The 16764-nt window shown below is 51.9% G+C and overlaps 1 protein-coding gene across 1 annotated transcript; it reads right to left on the bottom strand.

Moving 5' to 3' along the window:
* Positions 1-6445: 6445 nt before the first annotated feature.
* LOC134154597 (olfactory receptor 14C36-like) lies at positions 6446-7381 on the bottom strand. Its single transcript, XM_062601273.1, has one exon. The coding sequence runs from the start codon at positions 7379-7381 to the stop codon at positions 6446-6448; it is 936 nt and encodes a 311-aa protein (XP_062457257.1).
* Between the last annotated feature and the right edge of the window lie 9383 nt (positions 7382-16764).

The following is a 16764-nucleotide window of genomic DNA, read 5'->3' as shown; positions in this document are numbered from 1 at the left end:
GGCTGCATCAGAGGACACTGAGAGGGCTGGCCAATATCACAACAAGGCCAGTTGTTATCCTCTTTGGAAGGCTGTGGAGATCAAGGGAGGTCCCAACGACTAGAAGAAGGAATATGCTGTGCCCATCTTCCAAAAAGGCCACGAGGACCGCTTGGGGAGCTGCAGGCCCTTCAGTCTCATTTTGGTGAAGAGTGTTTCATGGAGTGAGTCCTCTTGCATCACATTCCTGGGCATGTGAAGGAGGAGGAGGAGGAGGAGGAGGTAATGGATTTACTGAAGATAAATCATTCCTGAGCAGCCTGGTTGCTTTCATGAGAAAAGCTCTGTACTTGTGGAGGAGAGGAGAGGAGTGGATGTTATTTGCTGTGATTTAACTAGGTGTCTGATGGTATCTCACACTATTTTCTTGCATACAAGTAAGGCATTACACTCCACTGGGTAGACAGCCGGATGGGTAAAAAGCTGGTTGGATGATCAAGCTCAGAGGGCTTTTGTGAATGGGTTTGGCTTTACCTGGAGGCCAGTGACGAGTGAAGTATGCAAGTGTCCATACTGGGACTTGTCCTGTTTAACAACTTCATCAGTGACCTCGAGGACACAACTCTCATCACGTTTGCAGATGGCACCTAATCAGGAAAACGGTCATAAGGCTGAGGGCTGCCATCCAGATGGACCTCAGCAGGGGAGAGGAACGGGCTGCCAGGAACGTTGTGTTGACTGTGGAATGGAAGCTATGGCCATGCACAACATCATCATTTGATGTCATTCATTCTAAAAGAGACATGGATGCATGTTGAAACCAGGTCCAAGAATCCTTTCCCAGGATGCATTTCTCTGTGTGTCTGATCAGATGATCAACACTCAGGTAGTTCTGGTCCTCCCCCCACCCCCAACACGCACACGTGAGTCAATGAAGCCTGGACGATTAAAGAAGTGAAAAGGTGCCTGTGTGCATCCTTCTCCAGGGGACGTGGTGCTACCAGACAGAGCCGACAGGCCCAGGGAAGGAGCTGCCAACTTCTCCAGAGCATGTGTTCCTGCAAGGTCCAGGAGAGACCTTTGCCCGTACCCTGGCTCTCCAGCTGCAGGCTAGACAAACCCATAAGAGTGTTTTTTGTTTGTTTTACCTAAAAGGATGGACAACACATTTCCTTGATTTTGAGTCCCTTAAGGAATACTTTTAAATCAACATGACTAAGAGTCTTGTTGGATCTTTCTGGTGGAGGCTCAGTCCTTCCATTTGACCAGTAATAACAATGCACTTTACTGGAACTCTAGTACTGAGTTTCAGCTTTGTAGTTACTTCTTCCATGTACTGATATAACCTTCCCTCCATGAAGAAATGTTTCTCTACCGTCTTCTATCCCAGCCCTCATTCTTAAAACAGTCAAGGCTGTTTACAAGGACTCAGCAACTTGAATCCAAAGGACACAGACATTTACCTGTTGCAGTTAAGAAAAGTTTCTTCTTGTCTAGTAGGCATTTGATGAGGCAGTTCATCCTCAGAACCCTGAACGTAATTACTCATCTTTATATATTGCACCCTCATTTAAAATGTGGTTAATGCCATCTGAAAGACAAGAGTTGTTTGCTAACTTCCCTGCATAGTCCATGTTGAAGGTACTTGCACTAGCACAGCCTCCAAATCTGAGCTGAAAAACATTCCCTTGCATTTTGTGATTTAATGGGAACACACTATATTCTTGTCTTGACCTCACCACACAGCACAGCAGAGTGAACGAGTGTCTACAAAGCTCTCCTGAATATCCTGATTTGGCTGAGTGTATCTCTCCTGTGGTGAAAATGCCTATTATTCTAAGAATAAATACAGATGATGATCAGGAATGCCTTCTGCAGTGCAGAGATAGCTGAACAATACATATATTGTATATATGTGTATACAAATATGTGTGTGTGCATGTGTATACATACACACACACACACATATGTGTGTGTATATGTGTATTTCCTGACAGGGCACTTGTGTAGAGTAACAGAGTCCCCACACAAGTGCAGGAACTGGGTTTTGGTAGCTCTGTGCTGTGTGTGGTTCATTCCTGCCAGCTGATCAGTGTTTCTATGTGCAACAGCAGCCTCTTTCTTTCAGGATCCAGAAAGTCCCAGAGAAGCCAACCAAATCCCTACCTGCATGAACTCAGTGATGAGTCTGTGCAGTGGACTCCTGGCACCTCCTAGATCCACAGCAGCAGGAGCCCAGAACAAGCCCCTCTGTCCAGCACAGCCTGGGGGTGGCTCAGGCCTCCCTGGAGAGCCCCAGCCCAGCAGGGAGCAGCCCTGCAAGGCCACCGCATTTCTGGCCTGTCGTCTTCAGGGACAGGAGTGTCCTCCCAAGCCATTTCACAGCCCCGTGGCTGCTGCTCAGCTGCTCGGGCTGAAGTGGCCTCACAGCTGCTCTGCTGATGCTGTTCCTGCTGCTGGCCTCTCCGGTGCTCGGGCAGAAGTGACCTCGCAGCCTACACCGAGGCCATGAACCTGCTCCTGGCCCAGCAGCAGCAGAGACACAACAAGAACATCCATGAACCAGGAGGCTGCTGGTGGCACAGAACCTCCAGAGCAGGAAGTGACCTCACAATCGGCAGCATGGCCGTGTCCCCTCTTTTGGCCTATCAGGCACTCAGGCAGCCGTGACCTCACAATCTGCATCCAAGCATTAGGCCTGTTCCTGTCCAATCAGCAGCAGAGACTGAGGTGACATCACAAGGACCTCCCTGAAACAGGATCCTCCTTCTGGCCTATCAGCTCCAGAGAAACATGTGACCTCCAATGAGAACCAGACCCCGATACATATTGGCCTATCAGGTGCGCAGGCAGCAGTGATGCTGCAAGCACAAACTCCAGTCACATCCCTGGCCTGGTCTGGCTTCTCCTCACACAGAAGTGACCATGTCATTGACCCCCAGGGACGTGGGGAAGGTTTTTTCCTGGGATTTCCTTGCTTCTGCAGTGGCTTCTCAGAGCTGGGAGAGGCCCCAGGAGGTAGCAGGGCCTTGGCCCCAGCCACGTGTCAGCACCTTCCCCTCGTGAGCTGTGGGGCCGGTCCTTCCTCCTGCCAGACCTTTGACCAGTCAACTGGTCTTGAAGAGGGTGACAAGAGCCTGAGGTCTCCTTGACCATCCTGAGGACATGCTCCTCAGGGACTCCCCAAAGCACTGCTGGCCCCCAAGCACCTGGCCCAGGAAGTGTGTGCAGGGGCACTGTCACAGCCACAGCCGTTGCAGTGCCATGAGGATCCTGCCCAGCCTGTTCTTCCAGCACTTCCTCAGACAACAGGCTTGGGAGGACCAGGAAGGGCCACGTCCCACGTGTGCCTCAGACAACAGGCTTGGGAGGACCAGGAAGGGCCACGTCCCACGTGTGCCCATCCAGATGGCTGAGGGAGCACCTTGGGGACTTGGTTTCCTTCAACACAAGGACATTCTGGGTGCAGCAGTTGGGCTGGCATTCGCTGGTGCCTTCCCCATGACTTCTGGAGTCGAGACTGCTCCCCAGTGCTGAGGAGCTAAAAAGGAAAATCTGGTGCACAGAGAAAAGTAGGGAAATACTGCAGGTCTCACTGAGGCCAGATGTTACGGGATCTGCTTCTGAGGGTGTTTCAGGGGTGGCTGTGGTGTCACTCAGATCCCTTGTGAGCCACACGTTGGAGGCATCTTGTAGGCTTCAGCCACCCAGGATTTTAAGGTCTCAGATGGAAATCTTTCTTTCAACACCCAGAAACTCCCCCTTGTCTGCAAGGGATCCCTCAAATCCTGCTACCTTCCATCTCTGAAGGAGTGTCAGGAGAAGACTCTCCTTCCCCCAGGTTCTGCCGGTCATGGAAGAAATGGCTTTACCAGAGAGGGAGCAAATCCACCCCTATTTGCAGATGTTTAGTGGAGGGACTCTTGGCCTGAATCCCCCCTCTTTTGATTCATTTCTACTTTCTTCCTTCACCTCTCCCGCAGAGATTTATCTTACTGTGTGGGATGTGCCATGAGTCCATGTCATGAGCAGAGGGAGCCACATCCATCCCCACGGCTCAGGGCTGGGATCCTTGGCAGCTCAGGAGGGTCCCTGTCCCTTGGTTTCTCCAGGCCTTTGCTGTGAGGCCTCGTGCACACGTTTGCTTTCTCAGTGCTCTCCCCCGGCTGCCCAGATTATCACCGTGGCATTTCCCTGCACTCAGCGCTTTCTCCACAGTCTCGATCTATGTGTTACACAAAGGGAAAACATGGAGTTCAGGGTAGACTGAGGTGGGACCACAGGAAGTATCACTGAAGAGCGCAGAAAGCATCAAGTAGCTCATAGTCACCTCCCATGAGCAAGCCTGGACCCACCTGGCTCCAGCCACTTGGCAACGGGCAGAAATGCCGTTTTCCTCGTGGTGTTTGCAGCACCTGGGCGCTCTGTTGGCCACACCACTCTCTCCAGCATGGGCAGTCTGACAGTTCTGCTCTTCCTTTTTTTTTTGCTCCTCTTTTTCTGACAGAGCTGCCAGGATTTTTTTGTGTCCCACTGCACTTGCCCTGCTGCCTGCACTCTTGCTAGCACAACCCGGTGTAACAGTGGTTGTCTTTGCTACAGGAGCACCCTGCTGACTGCTGGTCACCTTCATATCCACCACAACCTTCCCCAGATCCTCCTTCTTGTCCTTCCTGAAGACGGATGCAATGTTTGGTGGAGGAGTGCGAAGGGCCGGGGACCAGGCAGTGGCTGCAGGGCTGTGCCAGCTCTTACTGCACTGCTGGTCCTTGCAGTGTGGGGAGAAGAGATGGGAGATGGGGCAGCATGGGGGTGGCAGCGGGGCAGGGGACAGTGGGGACTGCGGCGAGGGGTCGGGGCTGGTGTTTCTGCAGCGCGGTGGCTGTCACATCCATCCAACATGCCAAAGTCCTGCACTGAGCCCAGGCAGGACCAGGCCATTTCCCTGGTGCCTCCCCCAGCACCTGGCCCCTGCCCAGCCCCGGCCGTGTCCCACGTTGGGGATAGCACACCGTCATCCTCCGGGGTCTGGCTGGGAGGAAGGCCAGCCAGGGCTGCTTGTTCCTCTCTTCTGCGCCCAGCATGTCTTGGTTCCCCTCCACGAGATCTGGCTCTGTACCACAACCCCCCCCCCCCGACCTGTGTCCTCATCTTTCCCACTCACACAGCTGAGCTGACGTTGGTGCTTTCCTCTCCCAGGCCCTCTCCAGCCCAGCCCAGCCTCTCCCCGCCTCTCCTCACTTCCTCCGCCCTCTCATCAGCCCACCCAGCAGAGAAGCCCAGGCTGAGGGTGGACCCACAGCAATGGTCCCAGCAGGGGGCTGCAGAGCAGGAGGTGGGTGCAGCAGCTCCGGTGGGTGAGGGATGTTTGTCAGCTGCCCCATCAGCCTCCGGGCACACAACAGCTCCTTTCCTCTTCTCCGGAGACATCCCTGCTCCCCAAAGAGCCCTTTCCCAGGGGGGTGCATTGGTACTGGCCTGCCTGGTCATTCCTAGACCCTCCCCCATCCTCCCCATGAGGCTCTGAGCTGCTCTGCCAGTGCTGCTCTGTAGAACAAGTGACTGCGGGGCAACAGGGCCACAGGTTGCCTCCACACTGGCCATGGTGGTCATAATGGGAAGCAGACCCAGCCGGATAGGCATCATTGCACCATACAGCCCCTACCAAGGAGTCTGAGGCTGTGGATGATGCTCTGAGTAATCACTGGCCATTTCAAATGGCTCAGGCTGTGTTCAGGTGTGTGGTTTAATGTAACACACAAATTTCATTGAAGGTGACAAGAACCACTGTCCAGGCTCTCTTCCCTGTTCCTGCAGGGTCCACACTGCCCCCCATCAGATTGCAGAGCTCTCACTAGCCTTGGTTTTACCCTTCACCTTTGGATGACTGCCCTTGATTTTGTGAAGCTCCATTCACTGCTCACCCCAAGGCACATGGTGCTCCTGGAGATGCCCTGTGCTTTCCTGGGGGCTGCATGCTCTCTTCAGGAAGGATAGGCCTCTGTCTCCAGCCCTGTCATATTGGAGATACGGCCTGACCATTCATCACCTCCAGGAGCACCTGGCAACCACAAATGAGAGCTGAATCCAGTCCTCATGCCTAACACATCACCGATAAGCTCATCACCTTGAGATAAGCTCATCACCCTGGGGAGCCCCGAAACAGCAACAAGTCTCTTCAAGGTGAATGTCCTTGAGCACATTTTAGACTGCAGCTTTGGAAGGGGAACCCAATCTTCAAGCACTGAAATGAGGAAATTCTCTTTTATTTGAGTGAAGCCAAGTCTGACACAGTGACAGGCACATTTACAGCAGGCATTTCAGTCAGACAGATTGAGTTCGTGCCACTGGAGAAGGGATGAATTCAAACACTTCTGCATAAAGATGATTTTTCACAGAGAGAATGCCCAAAGCACAGGAGCTGTTTCAGAAAAATTAGAAGCCAACTGTGAAGGGGGATGGCAGCTTACTTCTTCTGAACTAGGACCAGCTGAATCAGTTTCTTCAGTGCATCTTTGAGCTCCTTGTTCCTCATGCTGTAGATGAGGGGGTTCAGTGCTGGAGGCACCACCGAGTACAGAACAGCCACCACCAGATCCAGAGTTGAGGAGGAGATAGAGGGGGGCTTCAGATAGGCAAAGATGCCAGTGCTGATGTACAGGGAGACCACAGCCAGGTGCGGGAGGCACATGGAAAAGGCTTTGTGCCGGCCCTGCTCAGAAGGGATCCTCAGCACAACCCTGAAGATCTGCACATAGGACAGCACAATGAAAACAAAGCACCCAAAGAATGAACAGGCACTAGCCACAATAAGCGCAAATTCCCTTAAGTAGAATTCTGAGCAGGAGAGCTTTAGGATCTGGGGGATTTCACAGAAGAACTGGTCCACTGTGTTGCCTTGGCAGAGTGGTATTGAAAATGTATTTCCAGTGTGCAGGAGAGCATTCAGAAACCCACTGGCCCAGGCAGCTGCTGCCATTTTGACACAAATTCTGCTGTCCATGATGGTCCGGTATTGCAGGGGTTTGCAGATGGCAACATAGCGGTCATAGGCCATAACAGTAAGGAGAGAACACTCCACTCCAACTGAAAAGAAAAACAGGAAGACCTGGGCAGCACATCCTGAGTAGGAAATGGCCCTGGTGTTCCACAGGGAATTGACCATAGATTTGGGGACAGTGGTGGAGATGGAGCCAAGGTCCAGAACAGAGAGATTGAGGAGGAAGAAGTACATGGGGGTGTGGAGGCAGTGGTCACAGGCTACGGCTGTGATGACGAGGCCGTTGCCCAGGAGGGCAGCCAGGTAGATGCCCAGGAAGAGGGAGAAGTGCAAGAGCTGCAGCTCCCGTGTGTCTGCAAATGCCAGGAGGAGGAACTTGTTGAGGGAGCTGCTGTTGGACATTTGCTCGGCCTTGGTTCAGGACACTGTCCAAGGAGGAAAAGATGTTGATAAGTTAGAACAGGCTTCTCTGAGCAAAATCCATGTCACTTCTCAGAGTACCCCCCCCTCAAACTTTCTCTCCCCTCTGCCTTCCTTCACTGCCCTTTCCTGCTCACTGTTTCATGCTGAGCATGCAGTGCCAGGGCCTCTGTCCATACGCTCCTTAGTAGTCAGCTCTGCTCTCTTAAGAGGTGCAAAAGAAGATGTCAGACTGCTTTGTGTATTTGCTGGGGATACCTGGGAATGGGCACCATGAGCTGAGTGAAGAGGATTATGTCCAATGACTCAGTGGGAATGTTGTCTTTTTTTCTCTGTGAGAGACAAATACATGGTAGTTGATTTTGAAATAAGAGATCCCTGTGAGGGATTCGTCTCTCTAGACGTGGCCTCTGGAACAGGGGTTTCTGTAGCTGTCAATCACAACAACTCTCATAGAATCATAGAATCACAGAACAGGTAAGGTTGGAAGGGAACTCTGGAGATCATCTAGTCCAACACCCCTGCTCAAGCAGGGTCACCTACAGCATGTTAGACAGGGTTGCATCCAGGTTGGCCTTGAAGATCTCCAGAGAAAGAGACTGCACAACGTCTCCAGGCAACCTGTTCCAGTGCTCTGTCACTCTCACAGTAAAGAAATTTCCCCTCACGTTCAGGCAGAACTTCCTGTGGTTCAATTTCTGCCCATTGCCTCCTGTCCTGTCACATGGGACAACTGAAAAGAGTTTATCCCCATCCCCTTCACACCGTCCCTTCAGATGCTTATACACATTGATAAGCAGTCCCTCAGTCTTCTCTTCCCCAGGCTAGAGAGGCCCAGCTCTCGCAGCCTTTCCTCATAGGGCAGATGCTCCAGCCCTCTGGTCATCTTTTTAGCCCTACGCTGGACTCTCTCCAGAAGCTCCATGTCTGCCTTGTACTGTGGAGCCTGGAACTGTACCCAGGACTCAAGATGAGGCCTCAGCAGGGCTGAATAGAGGGACAGGATCACCTCCTTTGAACTGCTGACAACACTCTTCCTAGTGCACCCCAGGATACCATTGGCCTTCCTGGCCACAAGGGCACATTGCTGGCTCATAGTTAACTTGTCATCCACCAGCACTCTCAGGTCCTTCTCTGCAGAGCTGCTCTCCAGAAGGTCAGCCCCCAGCCTGTACTCGTGCCTAGGGTTACTTTTCCCTAGGTGCGGAACCCTGCACTTGCGCTTGTTGAACCTCAGGAAGTTCCCCTCTGCCCAGCTCTCCAGCCTGTCCAGGTCTCTCTGAAGGCTAGCACAGCCCTTGGGTGTGTCAGCCACTCCTCCCACTTGGTATCATCAGTAAACTTGCTGAGGAGGCATTCTGTCCCTTCATCTCACTCTGCCAAGGGAGAGAAACAGTGCAGCAAAGGCAGAGGCTGACCAAACACTTTCCAGATGTCTTTGTCCCAGTGAGATGGTCCCTGCTCTCATGTCAGTTTACCTCCTTCACTCTTTCTCCAGGCCCTGGAGCAGCAGTGGAAGTGAGTCACTCTGGGGTACACATCCTGCAGCAATTACCTCCACTTGTTCTGTAGAAAGACTGTGAGCATTTAAACACTGATTTTCTCCAGAAAATGGGCTGCAGTGGAGTGCAGAGTTTTCAGATGCCTCCATCAAACCATGGGAACATTTTTTGATGCAGTAGAAGTCTTTGGCATTACAGGTACTCTCAGCATGATCTCTCGTGTATCCCAAGGGGAAAAAAAGGGCTCATGAGGACTTTGTATGTCTCGTCTGTGCATGAGTCTTGCCCCTCACTGCTCAGTGTTTGCACCTCTCTCAGCTAAAGGACAGTCACACCCAAATTACTCTAAGAAAGAAATGAAATTGAGTTGAGACTGGAGGAGTTCAGTTTCAAAGTGAAGATTTCCAAGTCCTCCCTCTCTGCCCACATATGGAGAGAGTGCTCTTCAGAGCATTTGATGAGGTTTCTGACTCACATGAAGGGCACAAGGACTCTCAGCTCTCGCTCGTATGATACAGGAGAGCTGTGGTCTTCTGGAGGGCAGTTTGCAGCCTGGCAGGACACCCAGGAGAGACAGTCAAGAGTGCTAACGATGGGGCTTCTCCTTACAGGAGAGTCAGATCATTCCCCCACCAGACGAGATGGCTTGCTTCCTAGAAAGGTGGAAGAGGGCTTGGACACATGTCCCTGCTATGAAGCTGCTGTGAAGACAGCTCCACACAGGACCCATAGGGTCAATGCCCTAAATACAGCTGAACTCCCTCCTGCAGCCCATAGAGCATGAGAGCAAGAACCAGAGCAGCACAGAGAGGTAGAGAAGCAAGGAATACTGTTACCCTCCTACCAAAGGGAAAGCAGTGAGAGACAGACAAGCAGTCTGGAAAGCCTTCCCCTCACCCAGCTGAGCACATGACCTCCCAGATGGCAACATCACAGGACAGTTGCTCCCACTCCTCTGTTGCATAGTGGGAAATAGGCACATCACAGGAGAAGTGCACCTCTCCTCTGCTGGAGCTCAGGCTGCTGAGGAGGGTGCTCATTCCCTGCACCCCTGGCCCTGAGGGCAGAGGCTCTGCTGGTGGGAGAGAAGATACAGGGAGCTTATTAGAGGAAGATGTCTGCTGTGCAGGGGATGACAGGGAGGTCTCCAAATTCCTCTCCCCCCACCCCCAACACACACATTTCTGCTTCTTGTTTCCTCTTATTCACTGATCATCTCTTAACTGCTTGGAGCTTTTCCTCCTGGGAGCTGTTTTTTTCTCTCCTAGGTCTTTTCCCAGCCAGCACTTAGCAAACAGTAGGAAAATGCAAGACCAGGAAAGCACTTATTTTTAAGGTAACCCCTGTCCCTGTCTTGATTGTTCTCTAGAAAAGGCCTTTCAGAAATACCCTGGAGGTCAGCTGGAGCTGAGAGCAGCCCTGACCCACGCAGCACCCTCGCAGCAGGAGAACAAACCTGCCAGGGGTCACTCCTCCCATGCAGAGCTTCTCCCTGCACTGCTGTTGGGATTCTCCTGGACAGGCTGAGCGCTGACCCTCAAGGGCAGCAGAGTCACTGTACCGGACACACAGCAGACTGAGGCGCAGGGATATTGCTCTGAATTACGTCCCTGGGTAGAGCTGGACGCACTCTCTAGCTTCACATCCCTGCAGCAGCCCTGGAAGGAAGTAGCTGTGATGTCCTGTCCCTCTGATCACTTAGCAATGAATGCCTGCTCTAAAGCACCACCTGCTCCAAACAGCAGAAGCTGGGAGAGCTGCCCTGAGAGACCCTTTCAGCTGTGGAAGGTGTCAGCTCCAGAAGAACTCAGTAGGAACCACAGCAGCAATGTGGCCCTGCAGTCAGAGACTTACTGTGTCAATGACTGTGAAGATTCCTCCCTGCAGGGAGCTCTCAGCTGTCCTCCCTTTCCCAATTCTCTTTAGTTTCTGAGTCGCTCATCTCATGCTGCAAGCAGTGCCCTCAGTCTTGCTGCTCCTTTAAGAGGAGCTGCTCCTGGACACAGCTGTCTCTCTGCAACACCCGCCAGGTTGCCATGGGTCCCGTGGTCCCAGGAGCCAGACCCAGCTTAGGAGCAGAAGATCAGCTGAAAACGTGACTTTCCCTGTCTGCTGTTCACCCTCAAGATGTTCCTTGGGCTCCAGGGCTGGCAGTTCCTGAAAGGTCAAGAGGTCACCCCTGAGAAATGTCCACTGAAGTAGACTAAAGTAATCACCAATGGTCCCTCTCTAAACCATGGGGAGAAACTAAGTTGAACACTGCAGTTTGTCTCATACAGAACAGTTTTCCAAGAGAGGTGGAAATGTCCCTCTTTCTATGAGGCCCTGCTCCCATCTCATAAGAAGATAGGACATTTACTCAGGGACAAGAAGGGAGTTCATTTCCTTGTGCTTCAGGGACTGATTTACAGGAGTTAATCAATATTCTAATCTAATGCCCATTGAGAAGTCCCAAGGATAGAGTGTCATTCAGGTCGCTCCCATGCAGTCCACAGACTCACGGGACATGGGATTCCCCTTGCGCAAGTTGTAGTGTGCACTAAAATGCCTGTCTGCATGGGACAGAGGGCCCTGGACAGGCAGGAGGAAGGAGTTGCCAGGAATCTCATGAAATTCAGCAAGTATAAATACCAGGTTCTTGCACCTGGGACAGACCAAGACATTGCAAAGGCACAGGCTGGAGACTAGGCTGTCATGGAGCAGCTCTGCTGAAAAGGACCTGGGGATCCTGGTGGGCAGAAGGCAAAATATGAGACATTCATGTGCCCAGGTAGCAAGGAAGGCCGAGGGTGTCCTGGTCTGTGTGAACAGGAGCACAGACAGGAGATTGGTGGAAGCGGTGACCCCTCTCTACTACTCACTCCTTTAGAGCAAATGTACACTTCTGCATCCACTTTGGGGCTCCCTGGACCTAGAAAGATGGTGATAAATGGGTGCAAGATCAGCAGAAGACCCCGAAGGTGGTCTCAGAGCTGGAGCACTAGATCTGTGAGTGAGCAGGGCTTGTTCAGCGTGGAGAAGAGATGCCTCTGGAGGGACCTAATAGAAGCCTTCCAGTACCTAAGAGGAGGCCCTGAAGAAGATGAAGCAAGGCTATTTATCATGGTCCATGCTGCAAGGACAAGAGGCAATACCTTCCCATATAAACATCCCACCCATGTTTATTCGTCCCCATTGACCCTGGTTTTGCTTGTTTTGCATCCTCGCTTGGTATTTCTGAGATTATTGCCCTGGTAAGTCCTATTTGAGGCAGGAATTCCATTAAACTAGAACCTCCTTTTATTACTTGTGCTGCCCTGCAATTCTATTTGTTGCTACCTTCTTAGAGGCACCGCAGGTCAGCCTGAGCCCTCTGCACATGCACATTACAAGCTGGCACACGAGAGCTACATTCTGGAGGACCTTGAGAAACCTGTGTACTCGGTCAACACAAACCTCATGAAGTTTTACAAGGAGAAGGGTCAAGTCCTGCACCTGGGGCAGGGTAACTCCATGCTTCAGGGCAGGTTGGGACTTTATCAGCTGAGAACTGCCCCTGAGGAGAAGGGCCTGGGTGTTATGAGAAATGCTACATGAGCCAGTGAGTCACAGTCATTGTGAATAAGGCCAAATGACCGTGAGCTGCATGAGGAGGAGTGTGGCCATCCACACAAGGGGAGCCATTATTCCCCCTCAGCTCAGCCCTGGGTTGATGACACCTGGAGTAGTGTGTCCCTGAATGGGTCTCCCAGGCACTTTTTCTTGGTAGTGAGAAGCAGCACAAGAAAGGGAAAAAGTCACAATCTGCAGCTTGGGAGGTTCAAACCAGACATTAACAGGAACCAAAGTCACTCGAAGAGTTGTGCTGTGGTGGAAAAGCTCACCCAGAGGGAGTCTGTGATCTGCCCCAGCTCTGTGTTTCAAGGAACAGCCAGTGAAGACAGGGAGACATAAGTAACGGGAGGGAGATCTTGAGGTGGGAGCAAGGTGGGGAAGCATCTTGGATATCTACAGTCTGCAGGCACCCAGCAGGAGGTGTGGGACAGTGTAGGACAGTGTGGTGGAGACAGTGGAGGGCACTGGCATGCTGAAGAGCCTGAAAGAGCAGAGGTCTTTGTTATATGGCTGTAGTCTCTGTCACTGGGGTGTACCAGGAGACTTCATGACCTCACTGTCCCCTTGCCCACCAGAGGACCCCAGGAGGTGTTGTGTCATGATCCTGCACTTGAGCTTGCACATCTCCACCTGCACAGTGCCCCGGGAGCACCCCTGGGCAAGTTATAGGGGAAAGAATCTCCCTTCTCAGGAGCAGGGTGTCTGTGATCGGCCATTTTGCTTGATAAAACACATCAAGGGGAGATTCGGCATCAGAGTCACCTGCACGTTGCCTTCGCCTACCTGTAATCAGTGCTTCCAACTTTCTGCTCTAATCAGCCCATGGGGAGTCTTTCTTGCTAACGGCCCTCAGTGGGACCCATTAATGCTGTGTATAACTTTGGGCTCTGCTTCTGACTTTGACTTGAATGTTTTGTTCAGTCTCCTCTCAGTAGCTGAGGTTGGTGGACTCAGCACCAAATACACCATGCAGCTCATTAAAATGCAAAAAAGCCCTGGGGAACCTCGTCTCTCTCTGGAATTTTCTTCTAGTCTTGTATGGTTAATTGTAGAGGTTTCAGGAAAGGAGACTTTAACAGCATGGAAGTATTTCTGCTTTAAAAATTTTATTATTATCATTATCATTATTATTTTTCAAGTTAAAGACTAAGTGATAGCAACATTCTCCAGTCGATACTGATCCAGAGTGTCCCCTAATGAAGTCCAGACATGTAGGAAAAGCAGTGTCCCAGTGGTCAGGCATCGTTCACACAGTCTTCTTCTCCATCTCCCCAACCCTACTGTTGCTCTCATCAGCCACCTGGGACTTCCATCACTCTTGCTAAAGCCAAATTTTTCCCACCAAAGTTTTCCAACTCAGCTGTACAGCTCATATGCCCCAATTCCCACTTGCTTTCCTTAAACAACTAGTTGCAGACAGATGTAGAGGTTTTACATTTTGTTTAATCGCAAACAAACAAAGAATAAAGCATGATAGAGTTTCATAAAAAAAATACACTCCTCCACACTGTGCTAAGTCTGAGCTGCCTCCAATGAGGTCCACATTCCACAAGGGACAGCCTTACTAGAAACCGTTTGGAGAGATAAGAAATGATAGATATGATCACAATTAAGGACGCAGCTAAAGGGAAAGACTAGTGAAAGATGGAGCAAGCTTGAAACTCCCTGAAGTGCAAATCAGTAGCTCAGTATCAGAATGAACCAAGAGTATGGGGAGGAGGAAAACTGGAAGCAATGGGAAGTTACAATGTCCAGCCAGAGTGCTGTAAAGGTGATGTTCGAAATTGTCCATTTAATCAGGCCATTTGGAAATAGAAGAGAGAGTCATGCAGCGCCTGGGGGTCCTGGGCCATGCTGGGGGGCGTGCTGCTCTTGGGGATCTCTGACTGCGCTGCACTGCTCTACAAAAGCCTGTGCCGAGACAAGGAGGAGCAGGAAGGTTGGTGGTAGGGATGTTCCCAAGCTCCAGCAGCTGCAGAGCTGGGAGCTGGTCACCTCCCAGATTTCTGAATGAGCCAAAATGCAGGTCCTGAGGCACTGCACTGCCTTACAGGCTCTGCACTGGAGCCTGGGCAGCAACACTGCAGCGTGTGGGCATGTCCTGAGAAGCCCAGGGTCAAAAATGTGGGAGATGCAGGGAACCAGGACTGTACAGTCCCTTGAGAGAACCAGGATGCTTGTGGGTACCATGGACTGTACCCAGGGGAGAAGCACTGCCCTGAGGCAATGCTGAAAAGCCCAACTGAAGAGTGAAAATAGCTTTCCGCAGGCCCAGCCAGAAGGAAAGCTGGACAAAATTTATGGGAATTGGGAAATCTCCCCCAGGTTTGCTACTTGGCCTCATCCATGGCTTTGGAGCATAGCACGCACCAGGGTCCTCAAGAAAGCCTTCCAATGGATGTGTGATAAGGACAGATTTACTGTTTTCTGACTTATGATCACTATTTTAAGGACCCCAGACCCAGCTGAGGACTTCTGAAATGAACGAGCCTGCTTTGATGCCAGCGGAGGAAGGCTGCGTCCTGCTCCATATTGTCCTACCTCCTGCTTCTACGAGGACAGCAACCCACAGCAGAAACACATGATTTTGATCCTGTCCTTGGAAAATGCCAAACCCCAAACTAATCCCCAAAACCCTAGATGACTGCACAGGCCTCCCCTGTGCAGACACTTGTCGGTGTAGGGCCACAGAAGTGACCTCTCCAGTGCCCCTTCGGAGAGATTTCAGAGCCTTTGCCACTGTCTTTAGACATTTCTGAAGAATTTATCAGAAATTTTTGGAACATAATTGGGATGAGGAGAGGGGAAATGTCCCAGCTCTCTCCCTGGCTGTGCCATTTCCATGGCAGTGACCTATGGAGCCCCCTGATGATGCAAGCTGAAGTCACAGTTGGATGTGCCGCACCACAGGGAGGTCTCCCCAGTGACACGGCAGTGCCATCACCTCGCTGAGAGTACACTGGGAGCAGGTGGGCACTGCTCATGTGCTCCTCACTGCTGCCCTTCGAAGCTGGTCCAGGGTGAGGAGTGGGGACGGGAGGTCGCAGGAGCACATTGGGCTGCTTATTCACAGGCAGAGGAGCAGGGACACATTGGAGAGGAGTTTGGGGTATGAGACGGGAAGGGCGTCCCTCCTTCCCAGCTGGACAGGTGAGCCAAAGACAAAGGGGCAAATGAGATGGAGGACCCAGACCATCAGTCCAGATGACCGTTCCTTGATCCCAGTGCTCCTGGGGCTCTGTGCCAAGGTTAAGGGATCTGGGAGCTCCTTCCTGAGGTATCACACAGAGACTATTAACTGCAAAAGATGGCTTTGGATCTTGGGCTGTAAGGGTTGCTGGAAAGGGTGCGGGCTGCCACAAGAGCCCTGCCTGAGAGTCTCACCTGGCTCAGGGGACAAAGTGGCAGCCAGGTCCTGTAGCTGGGGCTGCCCTGAGTGCTAGGGCTCCTGTGGGACCAGCTCCTTCTCCTTGTGGAGGGTAGGGGCAATCTATGGCCAGGTTTCCCTGAAAGTAGGTTCCCCTTTGGGATCTGGCTCTGGCAGGAAAGGGGTCCTGTGTCCTGGAGCTGGGCTGTCCTGCAGCTCCCATGGGGCTCTCAAGAGCCTAGGCAGAAACTATGTATTTTTTTTCTTTTTGCAATAATAACTGGTATCTAAAGTGTGCTTAGCTGCACTATGAACATTGTGAGGACATGAGGTGAGTCAAGGAGGCCGTTTAGGATCTGGCTTAGCCACAGCGGAGGCAGGAGGAGCTGTAGGTGGCAATAGCTATGTGGCCAGGGAGGCCATGGCTCTCTGAGAGTTATGCCAGAAAATGACCAGGGTCAAATCAGTTCTTTGGCAGGAGCTGGCAGGCCAGCTGGGGACACATGGCTCCACTCTTGATGATGAGGTCACTTCTGCCTGAGTACCGCATAGGCTAACTGCAGGAAGATGGCTTGGCTGGTGATGGTGAGGTCATTTGTGACTGCTGAACTGACTGGATCACAGAGCTGTGCCTGGAGAGGGGACTGTGAGGTAACTTGCAGCTGAGCAGCAGATGTGGCATAAGCAGGTCCATGGCTGGGCTATGTGCTTTGGAGCCCACTTGTGTGTGAGCAGCTGAGAGGTCAGCATTTGTCTCATGGCTGGGAAAGTTATCGTGAGGTGCCTGATGCACCTTCAGCTGAGAGGCTTATTGACCAGTGACAGAGACATGGCTGTGGTGGTGACAGTGAGGTCATCTCCTTGTGGGTCCCTGAGAGGCCAGCAGCAGGCAGACAGACGTG

Source organism: Rhea pennata, unplaced genomic scaffold (assembly GCF_028389875.1).
Source record: "Rhea pennata isolate bPtePen1 unplaced genomic scaffold, bPtePen1.pri scaffold_32, whole genome shotgun sequence".
Classification (NCBI taxonomy): domain Eukaryota; kingdom Metazoa; phylum Chordata; class Aves; order Rheiformes; family Rheidae; genus Rhea; species Rhea pennata.
This window is presented reverse-complemented; position numbering and strand designations above follow the sequence as displayed.